The sequence below is a fragment of the Physeter macrocephalus genome, chromosome 17 (genome assembly GCF_002837175.3).
Source record: "Physeter macrocephalus isolate SW-GA chromosome 17, ASM283717v5, whole genome shotgun sequence".
NCBI classification, from domain to species: Eukaryota; Metazoa; Chordata; class Mammalia; order Artiodactyla; family Physeteridae; genus Physeter; species Physeter macrocephalus.
The window spans coordinates 41501072-41526851 of NC_041230.1; the positions used below are offsets into that span (position 1 = coordinate 41501072).

A 25780-nucleotide genomic window follows, 5' to 3' on the forward strand; every position below is an offset into this window, starting at 1 on the left:
ATTTTGTTCACAGAAGTATCAAACTTCTGTCTAATGTTGGGTTTCCCAACAACAGATCTTAAGACAAGGAGATGAATATAAGTACGAGTTAATTCAGGAGGTGATCCGAGGAAGCATGGTGGGAGAATAGGGAAGTGAGTCAAACAAAGGCTGGAAGCCCATAAAGAAAATCACTATTAAGAAGATCACTGCTATGGGAAACTGGGGTTCAATCCCTCTGAAGAACTCTGGGAGATAATGTAGAACACACCTCAGATTGATCCCAGCCAACCACCCGAGTCATTGGTTGAGGGTTGCACCTGAGGGTATTAAACTCCCCAGTACTTGTCACTTGCCTTGTCTTGCTCCTCTGCTTGAGTGGACTCCTGGGGCCAGAGCAACGCTCAGGCAAAGAGTTGAAGATGCTTGTGGTTGGAATGGGGTTAGCATGCAAAGTGATGGTGAATGTCAAGGGGATATGAGCTTCCGTTATAAATGTTTGAATATAAAATATTCCTATCCTCTTTTCCTTACCAAATAAACGCCTCAAACTAAATGATCTTTTCCCAAGACGAATCTCAAATGACAGGCAGCAAATATATTAGCTTAGACCAATAAAATGTGTTCTGTCTGAATTCTACTGAACTATTTGAACCCAAATGAAGCCTTCCTGATGACCCTCCTGCTCTTAACTCTTTCAACACATATAATTCAAGCTACATAATTTAGCTCACTCAACAGTTGCTTGCTAATTTTAAATCGTATCTCTCCCCGATTTGTAAGAGTTTGTAAATTCTCTGAGGGAGGAGCCTATGTTATATAGGTATACGTACCCCTAAGCACCCAAAACAGTGCTCATGAGCATTCAATAAATATCTGTCAGTTGGTTGACTAATTAATTGATTAGGAAGAAAAAGAACCTATAAAGATGCTGCAAATCCCAGAGGAACTTCAGGTCATGTTCCCCCACTCTGTCTAGGGAACTTTGCTGACATGGGCCTGTGTGCACGAGGGGCTCCACATGTTCTAAATTAGACCTCTAGAGAATACATAGGAAAGAAAGAATACTGGCATTTTAAGCCCTTAAAAAATGGAGCTATACATTCATTCTTATTAATCCGCTAACAAGTCTTTATTGAATTAACTACATACCAGACAGAATGGGAAAAAGATATGGTCCCTGCCTTTAAGAAGTTTACCATCTAAACAGGACAAACTTTAAAAAAAAAATTTCTAATCATTAACATTCTGATTTTATGTATTGTAGTTTTTAGATCTGAGCTGGGCCTATTCTTTGCATCTGGGTTTCTAGTTAAGATATGAGACTCCTCTGCATGTGGTCTTATAGCAATATCCTTTCCTCATTAGATGCTTCCATGGGTTCAGTGTTGTTGTTTTTTCCTACACCAACAGGTGATTCTCTATGAGGAGGAAATGGGAAATCATAATGAGAACACAGGGGAGAAGCTCCATTTGGCCCAGGAGCAACTCGCCTTGGCCAGGGACAAAATCATCTCCCTAGAAAGGAGCTTAAACCTCTACAGGGATAAATACCAGACTTCCCTGAGCAACATCGAGTTACTGGAGTGCCAAGTGAAGATGTTGGAGGGGGAGCTCAGCAGGATCGTCGGTCAGGTAGGACTTAAACCAGACCACTCAGACCAGGAGCTCCCAGGTGGTCCCTGTAACAGTCCCAGCCTCTCTGCCAGAAACCCAAACCTTCAACCAGTTGTCATTCCTTCCCTTGAATTTTGTAGCCCTCAGCTTTGAACTTCCAGCCTTCACATCTCCTGTAAGATTGCTCCTTAGGAATTTTAAGGCTCCTTAATTAATTTAAGGAGCCACCACTTCAAATAAGGCAGAAAGTGAATTACCAAATGAGCTCTCAAATCTTCCATGTTGCCATGGGGGTCCGGCAGGGGGCTATTCCAGGTCACAGGACTCATGGAAACCATAGCTTCAGGATCAAATAGAAGGAGAAAGCCACAAAACATAGCAAAGAAGTGACTGAACTTGTTTCTTTTTTCTTTCAATTGCTTTTTAAAATTACACAAGTAATACAACAATATAGGCTCTCTAGACAGAATTATGGAGATTAAATGTAAAAGTCCACCTTCAGCCTTCTCCACCCCACTCTTACCTCCTAGGCAATCACTCAAAATGTTCTGGCAATCTTCCCCATCCTATTGCTATGTAAAAATTTAGTGTTTTCTTTTTACATAAATGAGTCATTTTATAAATATGGTTCTACACTTTGCTTTTTAAATGTACATCTTGATGATTTCTTCTAGTTACTACCTTGTATTCTGTAGTATGACTGTACCCTGTACCATATACTGACCTGTTTGTCTACTACAAACAAGCTGTAAATGAACATCCTTATCTCTACGGTGTTAATTCCTGAAGTGGGATTTTGCTGGGTCAAAGGAAATGCTTATTTTTAATGTTTAAAGATACTTCTAAATTGAACACCAAAAAGGTTCTACCAGTTTACACTTTTACCAACAATAATTTCCCTACACTCACAGGGTATGTTTTCAGTCTTTTTAAGTTGTGCTAAACTGATGGATGGGGAAAAAAATAGATTTTCTCATTTTCTCAATTTTTATTTCCTTTAGTTCTAATAGCTGTGGGTTGGGTTCCCCAGAAAGCAGACTCTGAGACAGATTGGTATGCAGGACGTTTTTAGAGAAAGCTCTTGGCATTAACACCTGTGAAGGGGAACGAAGCAGGGTTGGGCAGATGGAGAAGCTGGGCTCTGATGGTCCCAGCAAAGGCCTCAGCCAACCTCATGGGGAGCTCTGGGGCTGGAAGGACCTTTAGAGCGATTCTAAATTGAGGAGAAGGGAGCTGGCCTTTATAGCTCCATGTTGATCAGTGACTGGATGTGAGCTGTCTTCCTAGGAAGAGACATGACCTTGGGCAAAAGTTTTCTTCAGCCCAGGCAATCCCCAAAAGGGCTGACAGCTGAGGCTATCTTAGGGCATCACCCCCAGCAGCTGGAGGAGTAAGTCCTTCACTGGTGAAGGAGATCTGGGAGGCCCATCACAGCGCCCACCTTGTGAATGAAGTAGTGAGCCTGTTCATAAGTGTATCGGTCCTGTGGATTTCTGTTTTACGAATTGCTTTTAAATCCTTAGCCAATTTTTTATTGGGTTGTTAGTCTTTTTTGTGTTGACTTATAGGAGGTTCTTAATATATTACAGGTAATAATGCTTCATTATATGTTACAAATATTTTCTCCCAGTTTGCAACTTTTCATTTTCTCTTATTAATGGTATTTTTCAACATACAAAACTTTTTAATTTTTATGAAGTTAAATCTCTTAGATCTTCTTTATAGATTCTAGGTTTTGTGTCTTGTTTAGGAAGGCCTTCACTACCCCCAAAATTGCAAAAGTTTATCTTATATTGTCTTTTAGCATTTTTTAAAAATTTATTTATTTTTAGCTGCGTTGGGTCTTCATTGCTGCGCGTGGGCTTTTCTCTAGTTGTGGTGAGCAGGGCTCACCACACGTTGCAGTGCGTGGGCTTCTCACTGCGGTGGCTTCCCTTGTTGCGGAGCACAGGCTCTAGGTGCACAGGCCTAAGTAGTTGTGGCACGTGGGCTCAGTAGTTGTGGCACGTGGGCTCTAGAGTGCAGGCTCAGTAGTTGTGGCATGTGGGCTTAGTTGCTCCACAGCATGTGGGATCTTCCTGGACCAGGGCTCGAACCCGTGTCCCCTGCGTTGGTAGGAGGATTCTTAACCACTGTGCCACCAGGGAAGCCCTAGCACTTTTATAACTTTGTATTTTTATGTTTTTAGCTTTAGTCCACCTGGAATATACATATATATATATAATGCACACACACATATATATATATTTTATATATACATAATGAGAGTATCATCTTACTGTTTCTTAACTTTTTTATTGTTTTCCATTCCTTTTTCCACATAGACACTGAATTATTTATACACTCATGGGCAGCTTTCATGCTCAGTGAACATGAACTATTTCTAACTTTGCCTGAAAAAGCCCAGTTAGGGAGACAGTTTAATGGATAAAGTATCTACCATCCAAACTAGGACTTTTTGCTCTTTTTTGCCTGTCTGCATCAGTTCACCCCATTATTAGTGCAGACCAGTGAACAGGTAGTAACCTTCATGCATGATTTCAGATGATCTAGAGAAAGACATTTTTTTAAAAAACGCACTTCTAGGAAAACAGCCATATTCATGTTGACGAGAGTGTCAATTGGTATGTTTTCTTTGAAGGACAATCGTGCAATATCAAAGTTTTAAATAGATCCAATTTAAATAGATTATTACTTCTACAAATTTAATCTACACATAAACTAGAATAGGTACTCAAAGATTTATGTGCAAAAATATTCATTTCAGCTTCGTTTTAGAAAAAACTTGGAAGCAACATATATTCCCATCAATAGAAGACTGGATAAACATATTTAAAAGCAATTTAAAAGAGCAAGATAAAAGCACAGGTACTATCATGGATAAATTTCTAAGGCATCTTGTTGAGAAAAAAAATGTTTCAAAAAGACAAAATAATATATGTATTGTACAATATTCATTTATATGTATGTAAATGTATAGATAAAGTTCTAGAAGGATATGCACAAATTGTCATCTCTGGAGAATGCAGCAAGTATGGGATTAGAGGTGGTGATCAAAGAGAAATTTAGACTTGCCTGTAATATTACAATGTTTTAGAAAGATTATATATATGTGTGTGTGTGTGTATTACTCGTGCAGTTTGAAATTAATTTTAAAAGAAGAGTAAGATAGATCCACAAATAGCAATATGGAAAATATCCTAAATAAATTGCCAAGTGAAAACACAATGTTTAGAATAGTATGCAGAAGACTTTCATTTGGTAGGGGAGGAGTAGGGGGTTATATACGTACACATATACGCATATATAAATATGCATAAATTATCCCCAGAAGGATATACAAAATACTGGTAACACAGACCATCATGGAAAAGGGGACCTGTGTCATGGAGGGTCAAGACTGACTTTTCAGTGTATTCTCTTGTGAACTCTTTGAACTTTTTACCATGGGTGCACTTAATTTTTTTCTTTTGTTAAGGAAGCTCTGATTCACATATATGAATATAAACTTTTAGAATATAGGTCTAGAGATTTTCCATGCTCATGGCATTCTGAAACTGACTCGAAAATTATGAACAAAATCAACCTGTTATTTTTAAATATCCCAGGAGCCCAAGAACAAGGGTGATCATTCAAAGGTGCATATATACACTTCTCCCTGCATGATTCAAGAGCATCAGGAGACCCTGAAACGACTATCTGAAGTCTGGCAGAAGGTCTCTGAACAGGATGATCTAATAAAGGAACTTCGAAATAAGCTAGCCTGCAGTTACGCTTTGGTAAGTGTCTCCTTCTAGAACATTTTCCCAAGAGACCCAAAATAAAGCCATGAGGAAAGAGAGGAGGGGAGAAGAGTCACCTAAAGTAATCTCTTTGCCAGTACTCCTCAAATGTCTTACATATTCATGTCCCTGCCTCTTGTTCATATTCTCCATGGCATGCATCCCCCAACCCACACTAAGTTTGAGATTCTAAAGAGACTTAAAATCTCACACAACAACCAGGGTGTCCATCAGTAGGGAAATAGTTAAAGAGATTAAGAGAAATGATTAAAGAGCTATCCATATTATGGAATAATACACAGCCAAGGAAAAAGATTAAGCAGATCTGTAAGGGCTGCATGGAAGATATTTGCGATACACTGTTGAGAAAAAGTTGCAGAATCTTATGTATAGTTCAATCCCACTTTTGTTTTTTAAAGTCTTTGATCGTAATATAGAAGTATATACTGTAAATTGCCAATAGTGCCCCCTCCCCATTAGTAGAAGTGAGACAGGGGAGAATAAGTGGATAGGAGAGTCTCACTTCTTATTTTCAATGCTTGGGTTCTATTTGAATTATTTTCGACAAACAAGAACAAAACTTTCATTTTTTTTTTAATTTTAAAAAACATGTACACATTCACCCACTCCAAAAGAAACTTCCTTCTTTATTTCTTGAACTTTGAATCCTATCTTCTGAGAGATTCAGTACATCTTTCCATCACAGCCTCCAGAGAATCTTCTTCTGCCTCATAAACTGGACTGCACAGAGTATCAAGAGGGAGTCCAAAATGTGGCCATTGACGGACTTGAGACAAATCACTGTCTATGCCTTAGTGAACCTTGATATAAGATTGAGAAAATAATTCCTTCTCCTTAGTTTATATAATATGAATTATATAATGCTGCAACAAACTTGGGCTGAAAAAGGAACACCCTGCAAAAATAGCACTAGTAATAAGCCAGTTGCGTTGATCATCCAGCATAACTGACTTGTGCTGGGTTGCAGGTTCTGGAGCGTGAAGAGGCTTTGATAAAATTACAAGCAGACTTTGCTTCCTATACAGCCACCCACCGACATCCCCCTAGCTCCTCAGAAGATTGTGAAGACATCAAAAAGGTGGGAGAACTTTTGCTTATGTGTGCCTGGTAGGATTGGGCCGAGTTGGGTTTGATTGTGGGTTCTCCTACTTTTTAAAATTTTTATACTACATTTTATATTTTATTTTATATTTGTGTCACTTTGGTTAGCCCTGCCACAAGGATAGTGTATATAATGTATGCCAAGCCCCCAAGGAGTGTGTCTGGCATGATTAGATCTTGGAATTGAATTTTGGAATTGCACCTGTCTCTTAACTCACATCCAGGCGTACATCTAAACAAGACAGAGGCTCCTTTCGGCTTGCTAGCTTCAAAAGAACCATCCAGCCTTCTAGTTTCTGGCTGGAGTTGAAAAGCAACAAACTTAGGGAAGATTATTAATTCAAATCCACTCCCTTTAAAAAAAAAACTCTTATGTTTTCAAACTTCAAAGCTATCTCAAAAGTTGATTCTAATAATGAATAAGCATTTAAACCATGTAAACAAATCGCACGATTTGACCAACAAATATGACAGTGAAAACTAGGTTAGGGTCCCTTCTAGGAGGTCCGAAGTCAGTCATGCCTGAACTCGAGGTACAAGGCAAAGCCAGCCACATGAGGCCATGCTGATGCTGAAATAGTGGCAAGGCGGAGTGGCAGAGAGAGTCAACACATCAGCTCTCCAAGGGATCCTCTAGTTGGGGGGTGGAGATGCTTCTTGTTCCGGGACTTTCTGATCCCACAAGGTTTGGATGAACTTTGGAGCTCTTCCTTGTACATCTGTCAATGTTTATTTTAAAAGTCAGTCTCATGTTATTCACATCCTGACCTACAGCAAGATCTCATACACTCCATGTTTGTTTTCTTTTTGTCTGAGAAATGTCTTTATTTCTCCCTCACTTTTTAATTTTTTATAGTGGTAAAAAACACATAACATTAAATTGACCATCTTAACCATTTTTAAGTGTACAGTTAGTTGTGTTAGGTATATTCTCATTGATGTGCAACAAATCTCTAGAACTTTTTCATCTTACAAAACTGAAACTGTATCTACTAAACACAAATTCTTCTTTAACACTCCATTTTTTAAAATGATACAGACTTCCTCAAGAAACAGAATCCACTCTTACCCACCATTTTGTATATCCTACCCAAAGCCTTCACATTATGTGACCATTCTATTCGGACCAGAACCACCCGCATCACAGTTACTGCCAGCCGTCCTCTCCTCCCTCAGCTGGTCTGGCACACACTGGGCCTTTGAGTTGCGTCACACCCAGGTCAGACGGTGATTGCCCTGCATTTCTCCAGCTGTCCCCCTCTGTCTTCATGCTGCAACCCTCCTTCATTGTCAACTGTGAAATCACATAACTATCTCCCCAGCATCGCCTGATGCCCAGACAACTAATTGTTCCTCCTTGGCCACATGTACATGTTCCTTCCTGCCTTCTCTGGTTACAGCCCCTTCCCCTCTCCTTCAGGGTAGAAGCCAAAGTTCTTGCTGAGGGACTAAGAGCCCTATGTGATGTGACTGCCCCCTAACCTCCTCACCTCCTCTCCCCATCACTCACTCCACTCTAACCACATGGCCTCCTCCGTGTTCTCCCCCCAGGGCCTTGTCATCAGCTAGCACTGCCCCCTCCCCCATCTGCAGAGCTCATCCCTCAGATACCTCAACATGGTTCACGCCCTCACCTCCAGCAAGTGCCTGCTCAGAGGCCACCTTCTCAGTGAGGCCAACCCATCTATTCTATTTAAAACTGTAACCCACAGCCTCGCCCCTGCCCGCCCCATACATCTCCATTCCCCTTTTGCTGTTGTTTCTTCCATAGCACTTATCAACTTTTGTTTTCTGTAAGTCACTACTTTATGCTCTTTGTCTGTCTCATCCCACCAGAAGGTCAGCTCCCTGGGGGTAAGAATTGGTGTCTGTGTTGTTTGCAGCACCTACAGTGCTGCACACAGTGCCTGGCACACAGTAGGTGCCTTATCAATGACACTGAGTGTTGCAGGGAGGAAGAGGTGGCTCCTTTTGTGCACATTCCATTCCGTGTGAGCAGGAGAAGAAGTCTGCCATGTCCTTTCTTTTTTAGCTCTCTTTTTACTTTTTTAAATTGAGATATAATTGACATACCAGAAAACTCACCATTTAAAGTGTACAATCAGAATGGACTTGAGGACACGGGGAGGGGCAAGGGTAAGCTGGGACGAAGTGAGAGAGTGGCATGGACATATATACACTACCAGATGTAAAACAGATAGCTAGTGGGAAGCAGCCGCATAGCACAGGGAGATCAGCTCGGTGCTTTGTGACCACCTAGAGGGGTGGGATAGGGAGGGAGACGCAAGAGGGAGGGGATATGGGGACATATGTATATATATAGCTGATTCACTTTGTTATACAGCAGAAACTAACGAACCACTGTAAAGCAATTATACTCCAATAAAGATGCTTTTAAAAATAAAATAAAATAAAAATAAAGTGTACAATCATTGGTTTTCAGTGTATTCACAAAGTTAGGCAACAGCACCACTAATTCCAGAACATTTTCATCACTCCAAAAAGAAACCCATATCCACGAGCAGTCACCCCCCCCATCCTCCCTCCCCCAAACCCTGGCAACCACTATTGTACTTTCCATCCCTACGGATTTGCCTGTTCTGGACACTCAGAATTCTATAAAGCTTTCTTCCCCCATGTCCTCACCCTGCCCTGCTCTTCTTCCATCTGCCCAGATACTGAAGCACCTGCAGGAGCAAAAAGACAGCCAGTGCTTGCATGTGGAGGAGTACCAGAACCTCGTGAAGGATTTGCGCATGGAGCTAGAAGCCGTGTCGGAACAGAAGAAAAACATCCTGAAGGGTAAACCGCGGGCCAGCGGGCTGCGGCGGAGGGTAGGGAGCCAAGGAAGCCGGAGCCCCGCTCTGAGCAAGAAGCACTCTGTCTTGTCCCGCTGCAGACATGATGAAGCTGGAGCTGGACCTGCACGGGCTTCGGGAAGAGACATCTGCCCACGTGGAGAGGAAGGACAAGGAGGTCGTCATCCTGCAACGGCGACTGCAGGAGCTGCAGGTGCAGTTCACTGAGACCCAGAAGCTTGGTTTGAAGAAAGACAAGGTAAGGCGAGGAGCTCCGTGGTTGGAACTGCCAGCAGGGTCCTGTGAGGCCAGGCCTTGGCAGGGGCGGGTTCTGTGGCCCCGCACTCGCTGTGATTGCTTGGGGAGCACCCACACATGCGCAGTGAGACTGCGGTGCTTCAGGCCCAGGGGCAATTCTGAGCTCTTCCTTGGAATTTCTCATGGCACGTAATAAATAAAATATCAGGGGCCTATGCCCTAGAAGATCTGTAGTTACCAACGTAAATCAAGCTCCTAGAAAAGCCTAAGAATGGAACCAAGGGCAGAAAGACTCTGAAACCAGCGCAAGTTTTTGTAGTCAGTACTGTTTCAACTCTAAACTTTTATCAGAGCTAGTAGAAATAATCCAATTGATTTGAGTGGCTGGTCATTCAAACTTCCTATTTCAAGGTCTGGAGGTGATTCACCAGCCAAAATGGAGGTATTTGGAGAGATGCTGAAGAAGAAGCAAGGAGTCTGGATAAGCAGCTTCAAGTCACTCATATATTCATTCAACAGATATTTTTGAGCTCCTATTATACGCGAAGCACTCTTCTAGGCATGAAGAATATAATAAAACATGTGCCATCCCTATTTTCATGGAGCTTACATTCCAGTCTTTAGAGACAAACAAATAAAACTAATATACAATAAAATGTTAGGTACTAATGAATTCCTAAAACAGCTTGGTGGCTGTTTTCCCCAGAGTGGTCGGGGAAGGCCTCTTTGATAAGGTGACATTTGGGCAGACATTTGAATGAAGTAAGGGGGCCACCCAGGCCAAAGTCTTGAAGAATATTACAGGCAGAGGCAACATCAAGGGCAAGTGCCCTCAGGTGGGAGTCAGCTCGGAAGCAGAGAGGGTGGGGCGGCCAGAGGTGAGGTCAGACAGGTAGCCAAGTACCAGATCATGAGCCTCCCGGGACGTCGTTGTAAGGACTTCAGCCTTTTTCTAAGTGAGATGGACCCAGTAGAGGTTTTGAACAGAGGCATAACAAGATCTGACTCGCATTTGTAAAAGCCCATCTCTGACTGCTGCAGGCAGGCAGGGAGCCCAGGTGGAGGCTATTGCAACGTCCAGGCGAGAGAAGATGGTGGCTGAAGAGGGCTCAAGACAATCTCTAACTGACTTCACCCTGCCGCTGCTCAGGCCTCTATCAGCATTAACACTTTGCTTTCCTCAGCTCCTCCAGGAGAAAGATGAGAGGCTGCATGAGCTAGAGAAGGACCTGGCGCAGGTCAAGAACACCCTCGTAAAAAAGGAGATGGAGTTGGAGAAGCAGCAATGCATGACAAGTGAACTCGAAATTGCCATCCAGGAGGAGAGACAGGATAAGTGCAAGGCCGAGTATGGGCACCTGGGAGCTGAGATCAAGAAGCTGAAGGACTGTCTCGAAGATGCCAAACAGAAGCACAGGCTGGCTGGTGAGGCCCCCGGGCAAGCGCTGTCCCCACACACTCCAACCCATGGGGCCAGAGCAGCCCCCTCCTTTCCCCAAATGGCCGTGTCCCTCTCCCTCACCACTTTCTCACTCCAGTCTCCTCATGATCTCATCTCATCTCACAGCAGTTAGGACCGCCCTCTAAGCTCCTTCCTTCACCCCAACCTTACCTTTTCTCTGAAGCCCCCATCACACAGCAGGTGCTCGGGTTGGGAAGGCGGACCGCTGCTCTCACTCGCCCACCGTTTTCTCTGCAGCCTCAGCTGAAGGTCCTCTCCTTTCCTCACCACGGAGGGCGCAGGGCTCTGTACCTTGCTTCTTTGCACCACATTCCTCTCCACCTTCTCTGGGACCTTTGTCACACCATTCATTTCTTCCTTCCCTGGTTTTTAACACTCTCCTTTTCTCGTCTCCACACACATTCGCTTGCAGTGTGGGTTGTGTCCTTTGCTCCTCTGCCGAAAGTGCTTTCTCAGAGGTCACCAGTAACTTCTTGCCTTGGAAATGGGGTTGCCTTTGAGTGATAAAAATGTCCTGGAATTAGATGTTGATGGTTGCACAACTTTGTGAGTCTACCAGAAACCACTGTACTGTACACTTTAAAAGGATAAATTTTATGTTATGTGAGTGATGTATCAATTTGGAAAAAAAAAAAAAAGTCCAAAGCACGTCTTCCTTCCTCGCCCTCCTCTAACTCTCTGGGTGTCCACACCGTTGGTCCCCCGCACCTCAACGGTTGTTTATTAGCTTTGGAGACACAACAGGTCCCTTGTTCGTCCATAAATCTCACCATTGTTTCCTCTTTTCCCTCCCGCCCTGACAGTGGTCACCCATCTCTAAGATTCTGCCCTCTCCTCTCCCTCTACACTCATTCCTTGATGAGTGCCTCGCTCCTTGTAGCTGCATTTCTCTGCAGGTGACTCCAATGCCTAGAGCCCCAGCCCTGACTTGGCACCTGGTCAGTCTTGTCTTTAGAGACTAGCTCCACCTGACCAACCCACCTTCCCCACTAATCCAACATTCCCAAAGCTGAACCTACTCTCTTCCCTATTAAAAAAAAATCCTCCTCCCTTCTTCCGGGTGTATAATTATTTCCGTAGTGACACCATCTTTCTTCCAGTATCCCAGGCTGAAAAAAACGGAGACAAAAGTGATATTTAAGTAGAAATGATCGAAGAAACTACAGGAAGTGGGGAGATATTTGGTGTAGAGAAACCCCAGTAAGCAACTTACTCCTTCATACCCAGTGCAGGCAAGGATGTGGGCTAAAAGGATATTGTCAGAAGTCTTTCTCCATTCTAATCCATTCCAATTTTCCTAAAGCACTCTTTCCGTTATGGCAGATCCCTGCTCAGGAACCCACTAAATCATGTCTAAACATTTCTCTCGGGCTTTCAACGTCCTCCAAAACCCCCTCTAGTCCATGCACTTCCTCAATTCTGTCTCTCACCATTCCTTCCCACTTTCCTTTCCAGTTAAGCTGATGTCTTCCCATCATCTTCCCACATGCCCTCCCCATTCCCTTCACTGTGCCCCCCACCCCGAGAATTCCCTTTCGTCTCCTTCTTCTAAGGCCCAGCTCAGCCTCTGTTCCTCCATAAGTCCATCTCCAACTGTACTTACCCGCTTTGGTCTTGCTTCCTGAGTTCACAGTCAGTGTGAGTTTAACATTACTGTGTTCTCTGTGTCAGGTGAACCAATTACAGCTTCCTCACTAGACTCTAAACTCCGTGAGGGTCAGGATTTGTCCTCAATGACAGGATGAGTCTCAGAAGAGATGCCAAGCAATTTCGACCAATTTGTTTAATTTTAGTCAAGAAGGAGTTCATGGCTGGTGGGTAGTTGAAGACAGATAATTTATCAGAGCTCCTTAGGAATGATAATGAAATAGAGAGAGATGAGGACAGATTGGAAACTGAAGTAAGTCACAGAATGAAGGAACAGACTTGTTTTTTTTTTTGGCTACATTGGCTCTTCGTTGCTTCACACAGGCTTTCTCTAGTTGCGGCGAGGGGGGCTTCTCTTCGTTGTGGTACGCAGGCTTCTCATTGCAGTGGCTTCTCTTGTTGTGGAGCACAGGCTCTAGGTGCGCGGGCTTCAGTAGTTGTGGCACGCGGGCTCAGTAGTTGTGGCATGCAGGCTCAGTAGTTGTGGCTCGCAGGCTCTAGAGCTCGGGCTCAGTAGTTGTGGCACACGGGATTAGTTGCTCCACGGCATATGGGATCTTCCCGGACGAGGGCTCAAACCTGTGTCCCCTTCATCAGCAGGCAGATTCTTAACCACTGCGCCACCGGGGAAGCCCCAAGGAACAGACTTTTTAACTGGTCTCATCTGAGAGTCGGATCTTCACACATACTCCCTTCACACATGGACATGCCCCGGGTTATCTCCTGTCTTCTGCAGCTCAGCAGGCAGCCCAATATAAAGAAGAGGCCATTCTGGCAAAGGTTAACCTGGAGGATTGCCATAGGAAACTGCAAAGCTGCATTTGCCTGGAGAAGCAGAAGGCAGAGACCATCCAGGAGCTCCAGAGAGAACTTCAGAAGCTGCCGAAAGATTCCCTAATGGCTCAGGAGGAACTCGCACCCAGCAGGTACCACGGGTTCCCCTCCAGACAGAGGCTCTGTCCCTTGTAAGCCAGTTGGGACCCTGTGGGCTGCTGCCCACAGTTGGGTAGCAAGCCCCAGGCAGCCAGCCCGCAGTCCACCTACATGGACCCTGAAGTCCATCCACCTGTTTTTGCCATTTTGCTTTAGGAAACGGATAGAGGAGCTGACATCAGAATTATCTGAGTTCTCGAGAAAACTTGAAATTTCAGAGAAGGAAAAGAGGCAGCTTCAGAAGACAGTGACTGAGCAGGATGTAAAACTGAATGACCTGCTAGATCGTATAAATCACATTCAACACCAGGTATGGAGGGCAAGCAGGCAGCCAGCTCAAGCATTTGCTCTGTTTCAGATTAAATGCATTGCTCTTGGGAATTCCCTGGCGGTCCAGTGGTTAGGACTCCGGGCTCTCACTGCAAAGGGTCTGGGTCAATCCCTGGTCGGGGAGCTAAGATCCCACGAGCCGAGCGGTGTGGCCAAAAAAAAAAAAAAAAAAAAATTGCACTGCTCTTTATTTGGGAAGATGCCACCACCAATCCACTGCAAACTACTTGTCCAGAATTTGTTTTAGAATGCTAAGCCAGCCAGTCAGCTCCAGTTCCCACAACCAATAATAAGCATTTTCAGGGGCTAAGCTTAAAACCAGTCAAAGGACAGTATTATTTCTTTTTCTAGGACTCAAAAGCTATCCTTCTCAGTCGATTTAAAGTTTTTTAACTTTGAATTATTCCTTTTGTGCTTTTCTAAGATTTTTAAAAATTTATTCAAAGCGTATTTTATGTGGAAAGACTTGGTAAGTAAGTGGGACCTGGATCTATAAATAAAATAAGTTGGTATTTCTAATTGAACAAAGAAAAAACTGTTGCTGAACCTAAGAGGAAACTTTTTTATTAAATACGCTAAATAACCAAGAAGTTGTCCTCATGTTTATTTCAGCCATCCCTGTGCACAATTGTCTGGGCTGGGGTTTTTCTCCCCAAAAATATGGTGCCTGACTTTCAGCCCCGTGTTTGTTTTCTCAGAACAGGAAGCAAGCCTCCTCCAAATGCAGTCTAGAAGAACAGCTTCAGGAGGAAACCCGGTTGCTGGAGGAGAAACGGGAGCAGTTGAAAAAGAGTAAAGAGCAGGAGAAGCTCCTGGAGCAAGAGCTCGAGATATTCCGACAGGAAGTAAGAAAGAAAGAAAAGATGGTGAGGAGAATCTGGGAAGCCTCGGGATTCAGAATCCAGGGCCAGACCTGAGCCCAGCTGGGCCTGGTGGGATACAGAGGCTAAGGGTGCTCAGACTTCAGGAGAGAAGGGAGGGAGGGTGAGAAAGACAAGTGAGGAGAGGAGAGAAGGCCTGAGATACGCGGGGTGCAAAGTGGAGCTGTGCGTGAGGGCAGAGTAGGGGCTGCTGCAGGAGTCTGAGATAACACCTCCGTCTGGGCTTTGTTTCCTTAATCGGGGAGCAGTCAAAGGAGAATTTGAGAAAGTTGGAGGAGGAAAATGATAATCTCAAATCACAGCTAAAGCAATGTTCTGCACAACTGGATTCCTCTCTCTGCAAACAAAACAGCACCCAGCAAATCAACCAGGAGCTGACTCGTAAGGTGCGTAGACAGAAACCCCAAGGGGGTGAGAAATTTGAACCCTATGACCCTTGACCTGAAGTTGGCACCTAGCTCTCCTCCATCACAGAAATGCCACTAACTGCCCAGCCCATGTGCATTCTGGGGCACCGGAGCCCCCACTTCCCTCCTGAAGTGTCACCCACTTGCTGGCCGAGAAATATTTCTTCCACGTGTAGAAGGTCTTATTTAATATCTGGTGGAGCCCCAAACCATCTGGGCTTTGGCATCAAGTCTTCCAGAGTTGCATTTTAGACCAGAGTTGAGTGAGCCCATTGTTTGGGGCAATTTGCTAGGGAACACTTCCAAAAATAGTCCCAAAGCACAAAAATGGGACGAAAGGGGACATGGTTATATTTCATTACACGAATAAAGACAGAAGGAGTAAATGGCATCTAATGTATGTGAGGCACACTGTGCTCACATTCAGTCATCATTTATTGACTGTCTACTTACGTCCTTGGCACGCCTTCCATCTGCTGGTTTACAGAGGAGAGAAAGGCTGAGGCTCAGACTGACTGATTGGTAAGTGATGGGATGGAGCAGTATTTGAACCTGGATCATCTGGCTCTTACTCCTAACCTCTTTTCCCTTCATCGTGAATGGCAATACTTGCCCCAAATGAATCCATTCCATATTTCTGGACAAGAAAAAAACACAGCATCTTGATTAGGTAGTCTCTTGAATTATAAATGAGAGACCAAGCAGCTCTGATTCCTTCATAATAAAGAGTTCATCTTAAAATACTGTGACCATTCTAAGCATAAGAATAGCACTACCCCATAGAACTCTCTGTGATGATGGAAAAGTTCTAAATTGGAGTTACCTGATACTATGCACTAGCCACATATGGCTATTGAGTGCTCGAAATATGGCTTAGTATGACTAAGGAACTGAATTTATAAGTTTAATTTTAGTTTTATTGAAATGTAAATAGTCTCATGTGGCTAGTGGCTGCCATATTAAACAGCAGAGGTGTGAGGCACTGATGTTTCTGGAGTTTTGTCACTCAGAGATATAAATCTCTCCTCTAGTGTGATCCAGAGTTGAGGTCTGAATCACTCAAATCCCCAAGGAACTGCTTTCAATATAAGGAATACTGCCTAAGTATTTAATATAGGCCTGTTATCACATTTGCCAAAAGAAAGGTAGTTATGTAAATGTGCAACTAGAAGCACTAATTTCAGAATTCCTTTGATGGGAATCCAGAGGCTGGAGGAGTTTATGTGTGTGTAAGCATGTTCAATTTTTTAAAAGCATGCCCCACATATAACAGACTTTTTGAATCAATGGAAACAGCCGTTAGAAAGAGGCTTAGTTTTTCATTCTAAACTGCATTTCCTTTCATCAGTAGTCCATATTTCAATGTTAAACACACTCTGTCAGAACTATATGTCCAATTCATCCCTAGTATTGCCCAATGCACTATTTCATTCAGTCCAAATAAATCATTTAGTATATTTAGTGAGCACCTATTATATGCCATGCTCTGAGCTACAGGTAGTGGGGATACAGCAATGAAGAAAGCACACACAGTCCTGCTTTCGTGGTGCATCAAGTCTAGTGGATTATGTCAGGAGTTGAGGCATAATGCATACCACTGAAACGCTGCATCATATTTCCTAACCTAGAATTGGATTCCAGGTTAACACTAATACTAACCCTAACCCTAACCATGAGACAGTTAAGTATTAACAGAAACCATCCGGTTACAAATGTAGGACCCGTGCTTGGCTGGTACGCATCAAAGGCTGCGGAGTCTGTGAAAGGGACTTTTCGTGTATTTGACACATCATGGCCCAGTACTTCCAGTACTCCTTGTATTGGGAGGACATGCTATCTAGAAAGGAAGTGTGGGGAGAGGGGTGCAGAAGAACCTGGAAAGGCAGCTCTTCCTCTTCCGACAGTGAGGGGAAGTGGGCATTATCACAGGCTACTGGGCAGGTAGTTAGTGCAGAGAGGAGAGAGCCCAGTGCCTGCCCATCTGCTGTGGACACAGAGAATGCCTCTATGGCCATGAACCTTGACAGTGATGTTCCCCCTCCCTAAAGATAACCCTTCAGAAGGAGACCATGGTGAGACTGCAGATTCAGCTGGACAAGGCTGCGGCGAAAGAGAAGCAATACCTCCAGACCACGGTCAGTAAAGAAGTCTATGAGGAGGTATGCCGGAAGTCAGCCTCCTGCCAAGACGACCTAACACAGGCCCTGGATAAGGTGGGCTACACCCTCTCATCTCCAGGGCTGTTTAAAATCCAAGTTATCCCAGCAGCATGAAAGGTGAAGGAGTCGATTTCCTGCATGACTGGCTGTCACCAAGGCCATCTGCAAACCCTTGCATCGGCTGGGATGTCTGTCCAGAGAAGGCCTGCTTCTCCTTAGTGAGCCTTTGGGGAAGAGGGGGATAGAGGCCAAATCTAACACGTCTTTCTGCCCATGGGTGACCCAGGGGCAAGGTTTTCCCAAGACCTGGAGTTTCAGGGAAATTCATGCCCCATCCCTGTGTGCTCATCGTGCCTGGCTGATGAGCTCATAGAATTGGAAAGAGAGGAAACAGGAGAGGGGCAGGGGAGATGCAGAAGCCTGCCCGTTGTCACTTCTCACCCCTCCCTGGGACTCTAGGCGAGGTGACCAGGACCAGGGGTGTCTGTGCCACCCTGGGCAGAAGAGAGTAGGGGCTGTGAGACTGGTGGAACCCTTCTCCATTCAGGACTCAGCAGAGAGGCCCAAGCGCAATGACAGCCGTTCTCCCCCCAACCCTTTGTCTTTACCAAAGCTCAATCATTCGGCCTCAGAGACAAAGAGTCTTCACCGAAGTTTGACACAGGCCCAAGACAGGAAGATTCAGCTGGAAGAGGAAGTCATCGCTTACGAGGAGAGGATGAAAAAGCTCAATGTGGAGTTAAAAAAACTGCAGGGCTTCCAGCAGCAGAGTGAGCTAGAGGTGAGAAGCGGCCGGGGGCTCCGGCTGCCGTCCTGCCCAGGGCCCCAAGGTCTCCTCTCGCCCCACAGCTGTGTACTTCGCACTGAGCCGTTCCCTTCGGCTCACAGGGTGCCCTCCCTTTTGCTGGGCTCTGGGAGCTTCAGGCAGGCGGCAACTATCAGAGCAGGGGCGCCCTCTGCTGGCTGCTGGAAGTAAAACACTCCCTCATGAACCTCCCAGAGAAAGCGCCCTCCCGCCTTGTCGTGGGTCCTCCAGGGTCAGGGTGGCAAGCCGGGGTCTCCCTCCTCACTGTGCGCTACCGAGCAGGTGCGGACCTTCGACAAAAAGCTGGAGAACATGAGCAAGCAGGTACTGCAGTGGCAGACGCAGCACCAGAGCGACCTCAAGATGCTGGCCGCTAAAGAGGATCAGCTCAGGGCGCTCCAGGAGGAAATGCGCTCCCTCAGAGAGAACCTCCTCGCGGACGAGAGGGAGGTGGGCACTGCTCAACTCTGGTCGCTTCCTCCCACTCCTCCCAGAACATCCCACGACCGCCTGGATGACAGACACCCTTTGGTGGGGGTGTGGGTGCCTGGGAGCAATGAAAGGACACCCCCTCTATTCAGTACAAAGTGGGGTCTGGGTGTTCCAGGCCCACAACGGCTGTCTCGACCCAACCATCTCCCCGTGACTTTGTTGATAGAGATATTGAACAGAGCAAAGGTCCCAATCCAGAGGAGAGAGTGCCATCTCCATGTCAGGTACACCAGCAGCCCCGACTTAGATAATGCACTGCTCAGTCACCCTCCAGAGGCCCTCCTGACACTTTCAACTACCCTGCAGTAGAATCGGCTAAGAGCTCTTTGGGCATGCCCAGCTCTCTGAGCAGTGAAATCTGTAGCAGGAGGCTCCCGGATATCCTTGGGGTGGCCACAGGGCCTTTGCCCAAATTAGAAAAAAAGTCCTCCCTTTCCACCAGATATTTTTTTTCATCTGTTTTTAAAAAGGCTTAACGTATTGCTGTTTTAGAATAGGTCACTTTGCTACCTTTGGCCTGAAAATCATTATTATAAATGTACAAACCTACTTTGTCTCTACTATAAGTGGTGTATGCTCACAGATGTCACCTTTGTGATAATGCACTGCTGGAGGTGGAGGCCTGCAATGGCAATTCCAACTCTGGCCTCAGGGTTGGACAGCAGAGTCAATGTTTCTTCTCCCAGGAAGAGAGGAGACCTGATCTGGGAGAAGGGAGGCGACAGGCCTGTGCTCCCACCCCCTTACTATCTCATTTACTTCTTGTACCGAAGTCCTGTTGCCTGCCCCAGCAGTCTGCGCCCAAAGATACCTGCAGGCTGCACCGAGAGAATGATCAGATGATGTCCAACGTGGAGCAATGGGCAGAAGAGCAGAAGTAAGTGAGGAATAAAACAGTAAGGCAGCGTTCCAAGGGCTGGAATCACACGTGTGCCAGAGAGTAGTGTCACACACACACACACACACACACACACACACAGCCCTCCAGGGAAACGGATCCTGTCTCAGCCCACACCCAAACGTTGGGAATAAGATGAAGGGGCCGCAACCCTTCAGGCAGGTTCAGGAAGCCCCGCCCACTTGGAAATGGAGCAGCTTCCAGACAGAAGGGATGCTCCTGGGGGTCAGATTTCCTCTTCCCAGCCTGGTGTCGGGCTTCACTGCCTGGATCCCCTGAACTCACCTGCGATCACAGTGATTTTGCATGGGACTGTAGAGAGTCCTCTTAATTGCCAGCTGCTAGGAGGGCTGCAGCTCCGGGGACTGGGGGATGAGCGGGGGGTCTGGGTGCAGAAGAGGCCTTGCCAAGAACACCCAATGTCCTTTTCAGCCAGCTCATGCTCTTGGCTCACAGGGGTCTGGGCAACTCTTTTCTTCTGTGAATTTTATTACAGGATCGCCAATGAGAAACTAGGAAACAAGCTCCGTGAACAGGTCAAATATATTGCCAAGCTGACTGGTGAAAAGGAGTAAGTCATCCCACGCCCCCCTGGCTATAGCTTGGGCCCCAGGGAGAGGAGTCAGCCAGGAACCAGGGCTGGCTTTTTCACTGGATATGTGGAGAAAGACCCCGAGTCCCGAATCTGCATCTATGTGACCTTGGGCGTAGCACTTGACCTCTTTGGGCCTCAGTCCCCTCACCAACAATAAAAAAGGGGGTTAATAGTCTCTATGTCCCTCTCCACTGTCACCTTCCACAGTTCTCAGAAGTCAGAATGCTGAGAAGGAAACAGGAACTGAAAAGCAGACTGTATTAGTTAGGGTAGTGGCTAAGCTGTGATAACAGAGAGCTCTCCAAACAAAGGGACATAGAACATAGAAGGAACATCTCTATGAGGTGAGCAGTCGAGGTTGGTGGGGTCCTTCTGTCCCATGTGGTCATTTGGGTCCATCTACCTGCAGCCTTGGTTCACCCTCATGGTCAAAGCTGGATCAGCACAGAGTGTGGTACGGGAGGAGTGTTGGAAGTTTGGGAACAGAGGCAAAAGTATGGATGTCTGAAACTGAGATTTCAGAGGTGGCATAGTAACAGGTAATGACAAGCTCCAGGGCAGTGTTTCCCAACCTTTTGTCAGGGAATGCTTAGAAAATGACCACCTTTGTTTGGCACACTGGGAGGGTCTTGGAAGGGGTTGCTTATGGTAAAGGCGACCAACCAGCAGCTGTGCCAAACCCTGCTCCAAGAGCTGAGGTATCGCAGCACACCTGGGACCCATTCACGCAGCCCCAGTTAGAAAGCTGTGTCCTGAGCTTGGGCCATAGGAAAGCGTCTGGGTTGAAGGAGAGGAAAAGATCACTGGAATAAGGAGGTCAAGGAACTGAGGGGCCAGGGCTTGGATGAAAAGTACAGGATGCTGAAAGCATCAGGGATGCTGACAGGAGTGGACCAGAGAGAGTGGCAGAGAGCCAGGGAATGAGGGCATTCGAGGACCCCACCTCCGGGCCCAGTGGCACAGGAGCGTGGCAACAACATGAAGAGCTACAAGGCAAGGGGTGTCTTCACTGCCAGCCAGATTTATACAGAGCAAGAGGGCAAAGAGTACACCCAGAGAAGCAGCTGAGGATGAATTCTCTATTTGATTTCCTCTAGAAAAGATCGTAAAATATTTCACTAGGACAGAAACATTTTCTGAAAGGATTTAACTCAAGGAGAAATTGTCAGAATCTGAAGGTAGCCGGGCACCAGGCTTTTTCTTATATTGTGCCAAGTTCTGGAAAGTTCTTTGGTTTTTTTGTTTGTTTGTTTCACGAAGAACTCATTCTTGAGTTGTCTTGATCCTATTTGAAGGAACACCATCTTTTAATCATAATAACAAGAGCTCAACTAATATTTACTGCTTACTCATGAGGAGCACTGTTCCAAGTGCTTTACACGTGTTAACTTATTTAATCTTCATAAGACCTCACACGTTCAGTGCACGTATAATCCCCATTTAAGGATGAAGAAAGGGAGAAACTCAGGCTACATAATTTGCCCATGGTCTCATGACCAGTAAGTGGCAGAGTCAGAATCCCAACTTGGGAAGCCTGGTTCCAGAGCCCACTGTCACCCACTTCTCTCAACACTGGTTTGGAGAAATAAGGCTGTTAGTATTAACAGTTGCCATTTATTGAGCCACAGGAGGTATGCTCAGTTACCTTTCCCCTCACCTACATTGGAGCTGCCATTTCTCCCATAAAACGGGGACAAGTAACTTGCCCAAGCTCTCAACAGAGCCGGGATCCCCTGTGTTCTCAACCTTTCAGCAAAGGGAGGCAAAGAACTTGGGCTTTGGCATCAGAACTGGATGTGAGTGTTTCCTAGGCATGGCTGTGAGAAATTGAGGACACGTGATCAGAGTTGTTCTGGCTCTTCGAATCAAATTTCTATCATTTGTCAAACTGGATTTTTATATGAACCCCAGAAGGCAGATCAGACTCGATGGTCCCCATCTAACAAGAAAACTAGCCCAGAGCTGACATGACACAGTGGGTCAGGAGTGCTGATTCCGGGTCCACCCCAAGCCCAGGCCTGGGCTTCTTCCCGGGGATGCACGTACGCCTCCATTTCCACAGAACATGCGTGAGAGCACCAGCTCTGGAAGGGACTGGGCGTCCACGGAACTGAAGCAGACCAAACACCCACCTGTCCTTCCCTCTCCTTCCCCAGCCACCTCCACGATGTAATGGCCCATCTGCAAAAGGAAAACAAGAAACTAAAGAATGAAATAGAGGAGAAGAAGCTGAAAGCTGGGCCCTCAAGGGTAGATACCAAAGCCCTATGCCCAAGCAAAACAGACCCCACATCAAGGGGGAAGGTGTATGGCACTCTGGGCTGGAGGGGGATAACCCAAGCTGTGAGCCAAAGAATGGACATCACCAAGTCTGTTGGGATGCCCCACTGCTCAGGTATGTCCACCATGTGGCTTTTGCTACTTACTATGGTGCTGTCTTTCTTAGTCCATTGGGTCAAAAAAAAAAAAAAAAGCGTATTTTTAAGAGATCACTGGATTGGAAATTCACATAGGGGAAAAAAACAAATCTTTTGCTTAGCTATTCTGGACCAGAGATCATTGTTTTCTCCTCTGTAAAGGGGGAGGCAAATGAAATAAGGCTCATCCTGATTTAAGAATCTTTGATGATACCCAAGTGCCTCCTATCTCAGACCTATCCCTTCCCCTGACCCAGTCCCTTTTGGGAGGTGTGAGGATAAGAAGGCAGAATAGGCATTTTTCTCCTCGAACGTGTTTTGGAAACCTCACAAGAATGCCCTGGTCTCCTGTACAGCCTGGGTCCAAGGCTACCTTTTCTGCCACCTGTAGACTCCGTGGTACCCCCAAGGGAAGAAGTCACCTGCAACAGAGCTGCCTGGCCACGAGACTAGTCCTTGAGGAATCACTTCATTCATTTCTCCTCAAATCAAGATTGTCATTTCCTCCCTGTTCCCTCAGGTTCCTCATATTGCTAGAATCAGCGCCTTGCCCTGAGCATCATTCCACGCATGTTTTTCAGAGGACAGTGAGTTCCTATTCCTCTCTCTTGACTTGGATCAGCTCTAACCGGAATATGTCAAGGTCCCAGCCTATTCTGCAAGATGCTAACGTTTTATTGAGTTTTCTCTACTTCCTGCGGCAGAGTGAGCCTTGGAACCATACTACCATCTCCAGGCCCAAACTCTAAAATAAAGACATGAGCACAGCGGCCTCAGTGAGCTCGTGGCGTCTTGCAGACAATTCTGCCCCCTCAGGTCCCCAGCAATGTGTTCATCCCTATTTTCCCTAAATTCTAAAACATATAGTTCTCTTTGACGTATATAGGGGAGCTGTCATTCCCAAAGCAAGCTTCTGGATTATCTGGATTAGTTTTTAAACCAACAAGAGATAATTAGTTCCTTTTTTATTCCTTCCATCTCTGTCTGGAATTTAAGAAGAAAAAGAAATATCTAAAAACCTCCAAAAGGAAAGTAATCCTGAGACCCAAAAGAGAAGAAGAGAAATAAATGATGCATTTTCCAAAGGCAGGAGGGAGAGATAGCCATCTGCTTTCTCCCTGGCTGCCATATTCCTTCTTTTAACAATTTTATTTTTCTCCCCAGCCAGCTCAGTACAAGAAAAATTCCATTATAACAAACTCCAAGGACAGCTAAACTATTTTATTGTGGCTAGAATTTCTATTTGTACATGTCTAGAATTTCTATTTCTAGTCTATAGAAAATTGAGAGAAATAGCTAAAGGTAAAGTAAGAGAAAGAAATGAAAGAGCTTGCATTTCTGGAAGAGGGGAAAGGAAAAGTGAAGGAAGAAACCCACTAGTTGATAGCAGTTCTTAAATATCTTGCCTCCCTCCCCAGCCAAACAAAAGCCAAGAAAATTTTCTGCTAATAGCAGCAACGTGTTATATAGGATGCCCCTGCTAGGACTTGGGAAGGGCAAATTCTGGAAATGCAGTGTGAGGCAGGAGTGATGGGCACGTCTGGTGGTTTCTGTTGTGATGGTCACTGTCTGGTTTTTTATGCTCTTTTGACTGTGGTTCCTTCATTTGGTTTAGAATAAGGATACGTCTTCTAGAGAAAACAAAGACTGAAGGGTCTGGTACTAATGAAATGGTTTCTAGTTCTAGCCTGTGGCCCATTTATTCAAGCAAAAGTTCAGTGTCATTAAATTCCCCCGTACAGTCTACTAAAAAGGCATTTTGTCTCTTTAATTTACAAAAAGTTTTCATATATGTTGGCCAAAGGGACAATATCTGGGTACTTTGAATGTTGTACTTTTTCCAAAGTTGTCTTTCACTTCCTATGGGGTGATTATACCAGAGGAAAGCAGGTAGCACGCTATGGGGAGCAAAGAGGCAGCAGAGCCAGAACCATGTCAATACATCACCCAGCCGTGTGGCCTTGCAAGCCCAGCCAGGTAGGAGACCCAACTGAGTGGAGGGGCTGGGCTTGGAGAAATGCAGAAAGGTAGGAGAAAGGGCAGGGAGCCCGAATGTTGCCTGCCTCTAATGCTTTAAGGAATAACCAAAGAAGTGAGTTCTTTAAAAGCTGACGTTAAAAAGACATGGTCTCTGTAGGAAATTATAATGGTGGATGCATTTGTCCTAACCCATAAATGTACAGACACCAAGGGTGACCCCTAATGTAAACTATGGACTTTAGGGGATAATGATGTGTCAGCGCAGGCTCATCAGTTGTAACAGTCGAACCACTGCAGTGGGGGATGCCGATAGTGGGGAGGCTGTGCAGGTTTGGGGGCAGGGGAAGCAGGTATAGGAGAAATCTCTGTACCACCTGCTCAATTTTGCTGTGCAACTAAAGCCACGCTAAAAAAATAACAAAAAAGAAAAAAGAAACGATTATAAAGCTAGGACATAGCCGAGGGGATTATAAATAAAGTGCTACAGCCACCCAGTCGGAGGGTGTCGCTCAGATTCTGATACCTTGGGGGCCGCAGAATCCTTTGTGACAGATCCTCTTCTACCCACCTGGAGTATAATTCTTCTCTCCCTGAGCTAAAGGAACCCAGAACAAACCCCAGCAGCCGCCTTACTAAAGGGAAGGGGGAGCTCCCTAGAACCACTTGCCTTTGAGCCTCCTCTGCACAGCCCATATGAGGAGGAAGCTTCCTGCCATAGGCAGGGCCCAGCAAGCTAGCCCTGGGGTCCCCAGAATGAGCCCCCTATCTCACTCAGCCTGAGACCCTCAACTGCTGATATTTCTAAGATGTCTAAAGTATCCTGCTCCTCTCAAGTAGGCATTAAAGGGTAGACGCACATGGCTGAGAGCAAGGCAGGGGACCCCTGTCCAGTTCAACAACCTTACTGTTCTCTCACACCAAATCTGAAAACCAGGCTCAGGAATCCACTTCCGGGTCGTTGCCAAGAAATGCTTTTGTACCTCTAGAAAAAGAATCAGTTATCATCTGAGGAAGAGATGGTGAAAAGCAGAGTATTAAATCAGAATATTAAAGCTGGAAGGAACTTGAAGGTAGATCTGAATGGAAAGGGTCCCTAGTTTAAAAGAAAGCATTGGAGACAGAAGTGCAAACAGATTCTTGGGCAGGAATCCAGAAGCCAAAACAGATTCGGGTACAGCTGCTGGGGGCGGGGAGCCTCCCCACTTATATTATGGCATC

At 45.5% G+C, this 25780-nt stretch overlaps 1 protein-coding gene across 1 annotated transcript; it reads left to right on the forward strand.

The window, feature by feature from the left end:
- The first annotated feature begins 1398 nt into the window (after positions 1 to 1398).
- On the forward strand, positions 1399 to 23042 carry PMFBP1 (polyamine modulated factor 1 binding protein 1). The gene is made up of 17 exons (XM_024125159.1): positions 1399 to 1614; positions 5205 to 5375; positions 6367 to 6477; positions 9176 to 9302; positions 9400 to 9557; positions 10741 to 10981; positions 13402 to 13591; positions 13755 to 13908; positions 14627 to 14794; positions 15058 to 15195; positions 17265 to 17429; positions 17989 to 18156; positions 18463 to 18630; positions 19446 to 19549; positions 20067 to 20141; positions 22322 to 22560; positions 22993 to 23042. The coding sequence occupies exons 1-17, from the start codon at positions 1414 to 1416 to the stop codon at positions 23040 to 23042; spliced, it is 2628 nt and encodes an 875-aa protein (XP_023980927.1). The 5' UTR covers positions 1399 to 1413.
- Positions 23043 to 25780: the final 2738 nt, after the last annotated feature.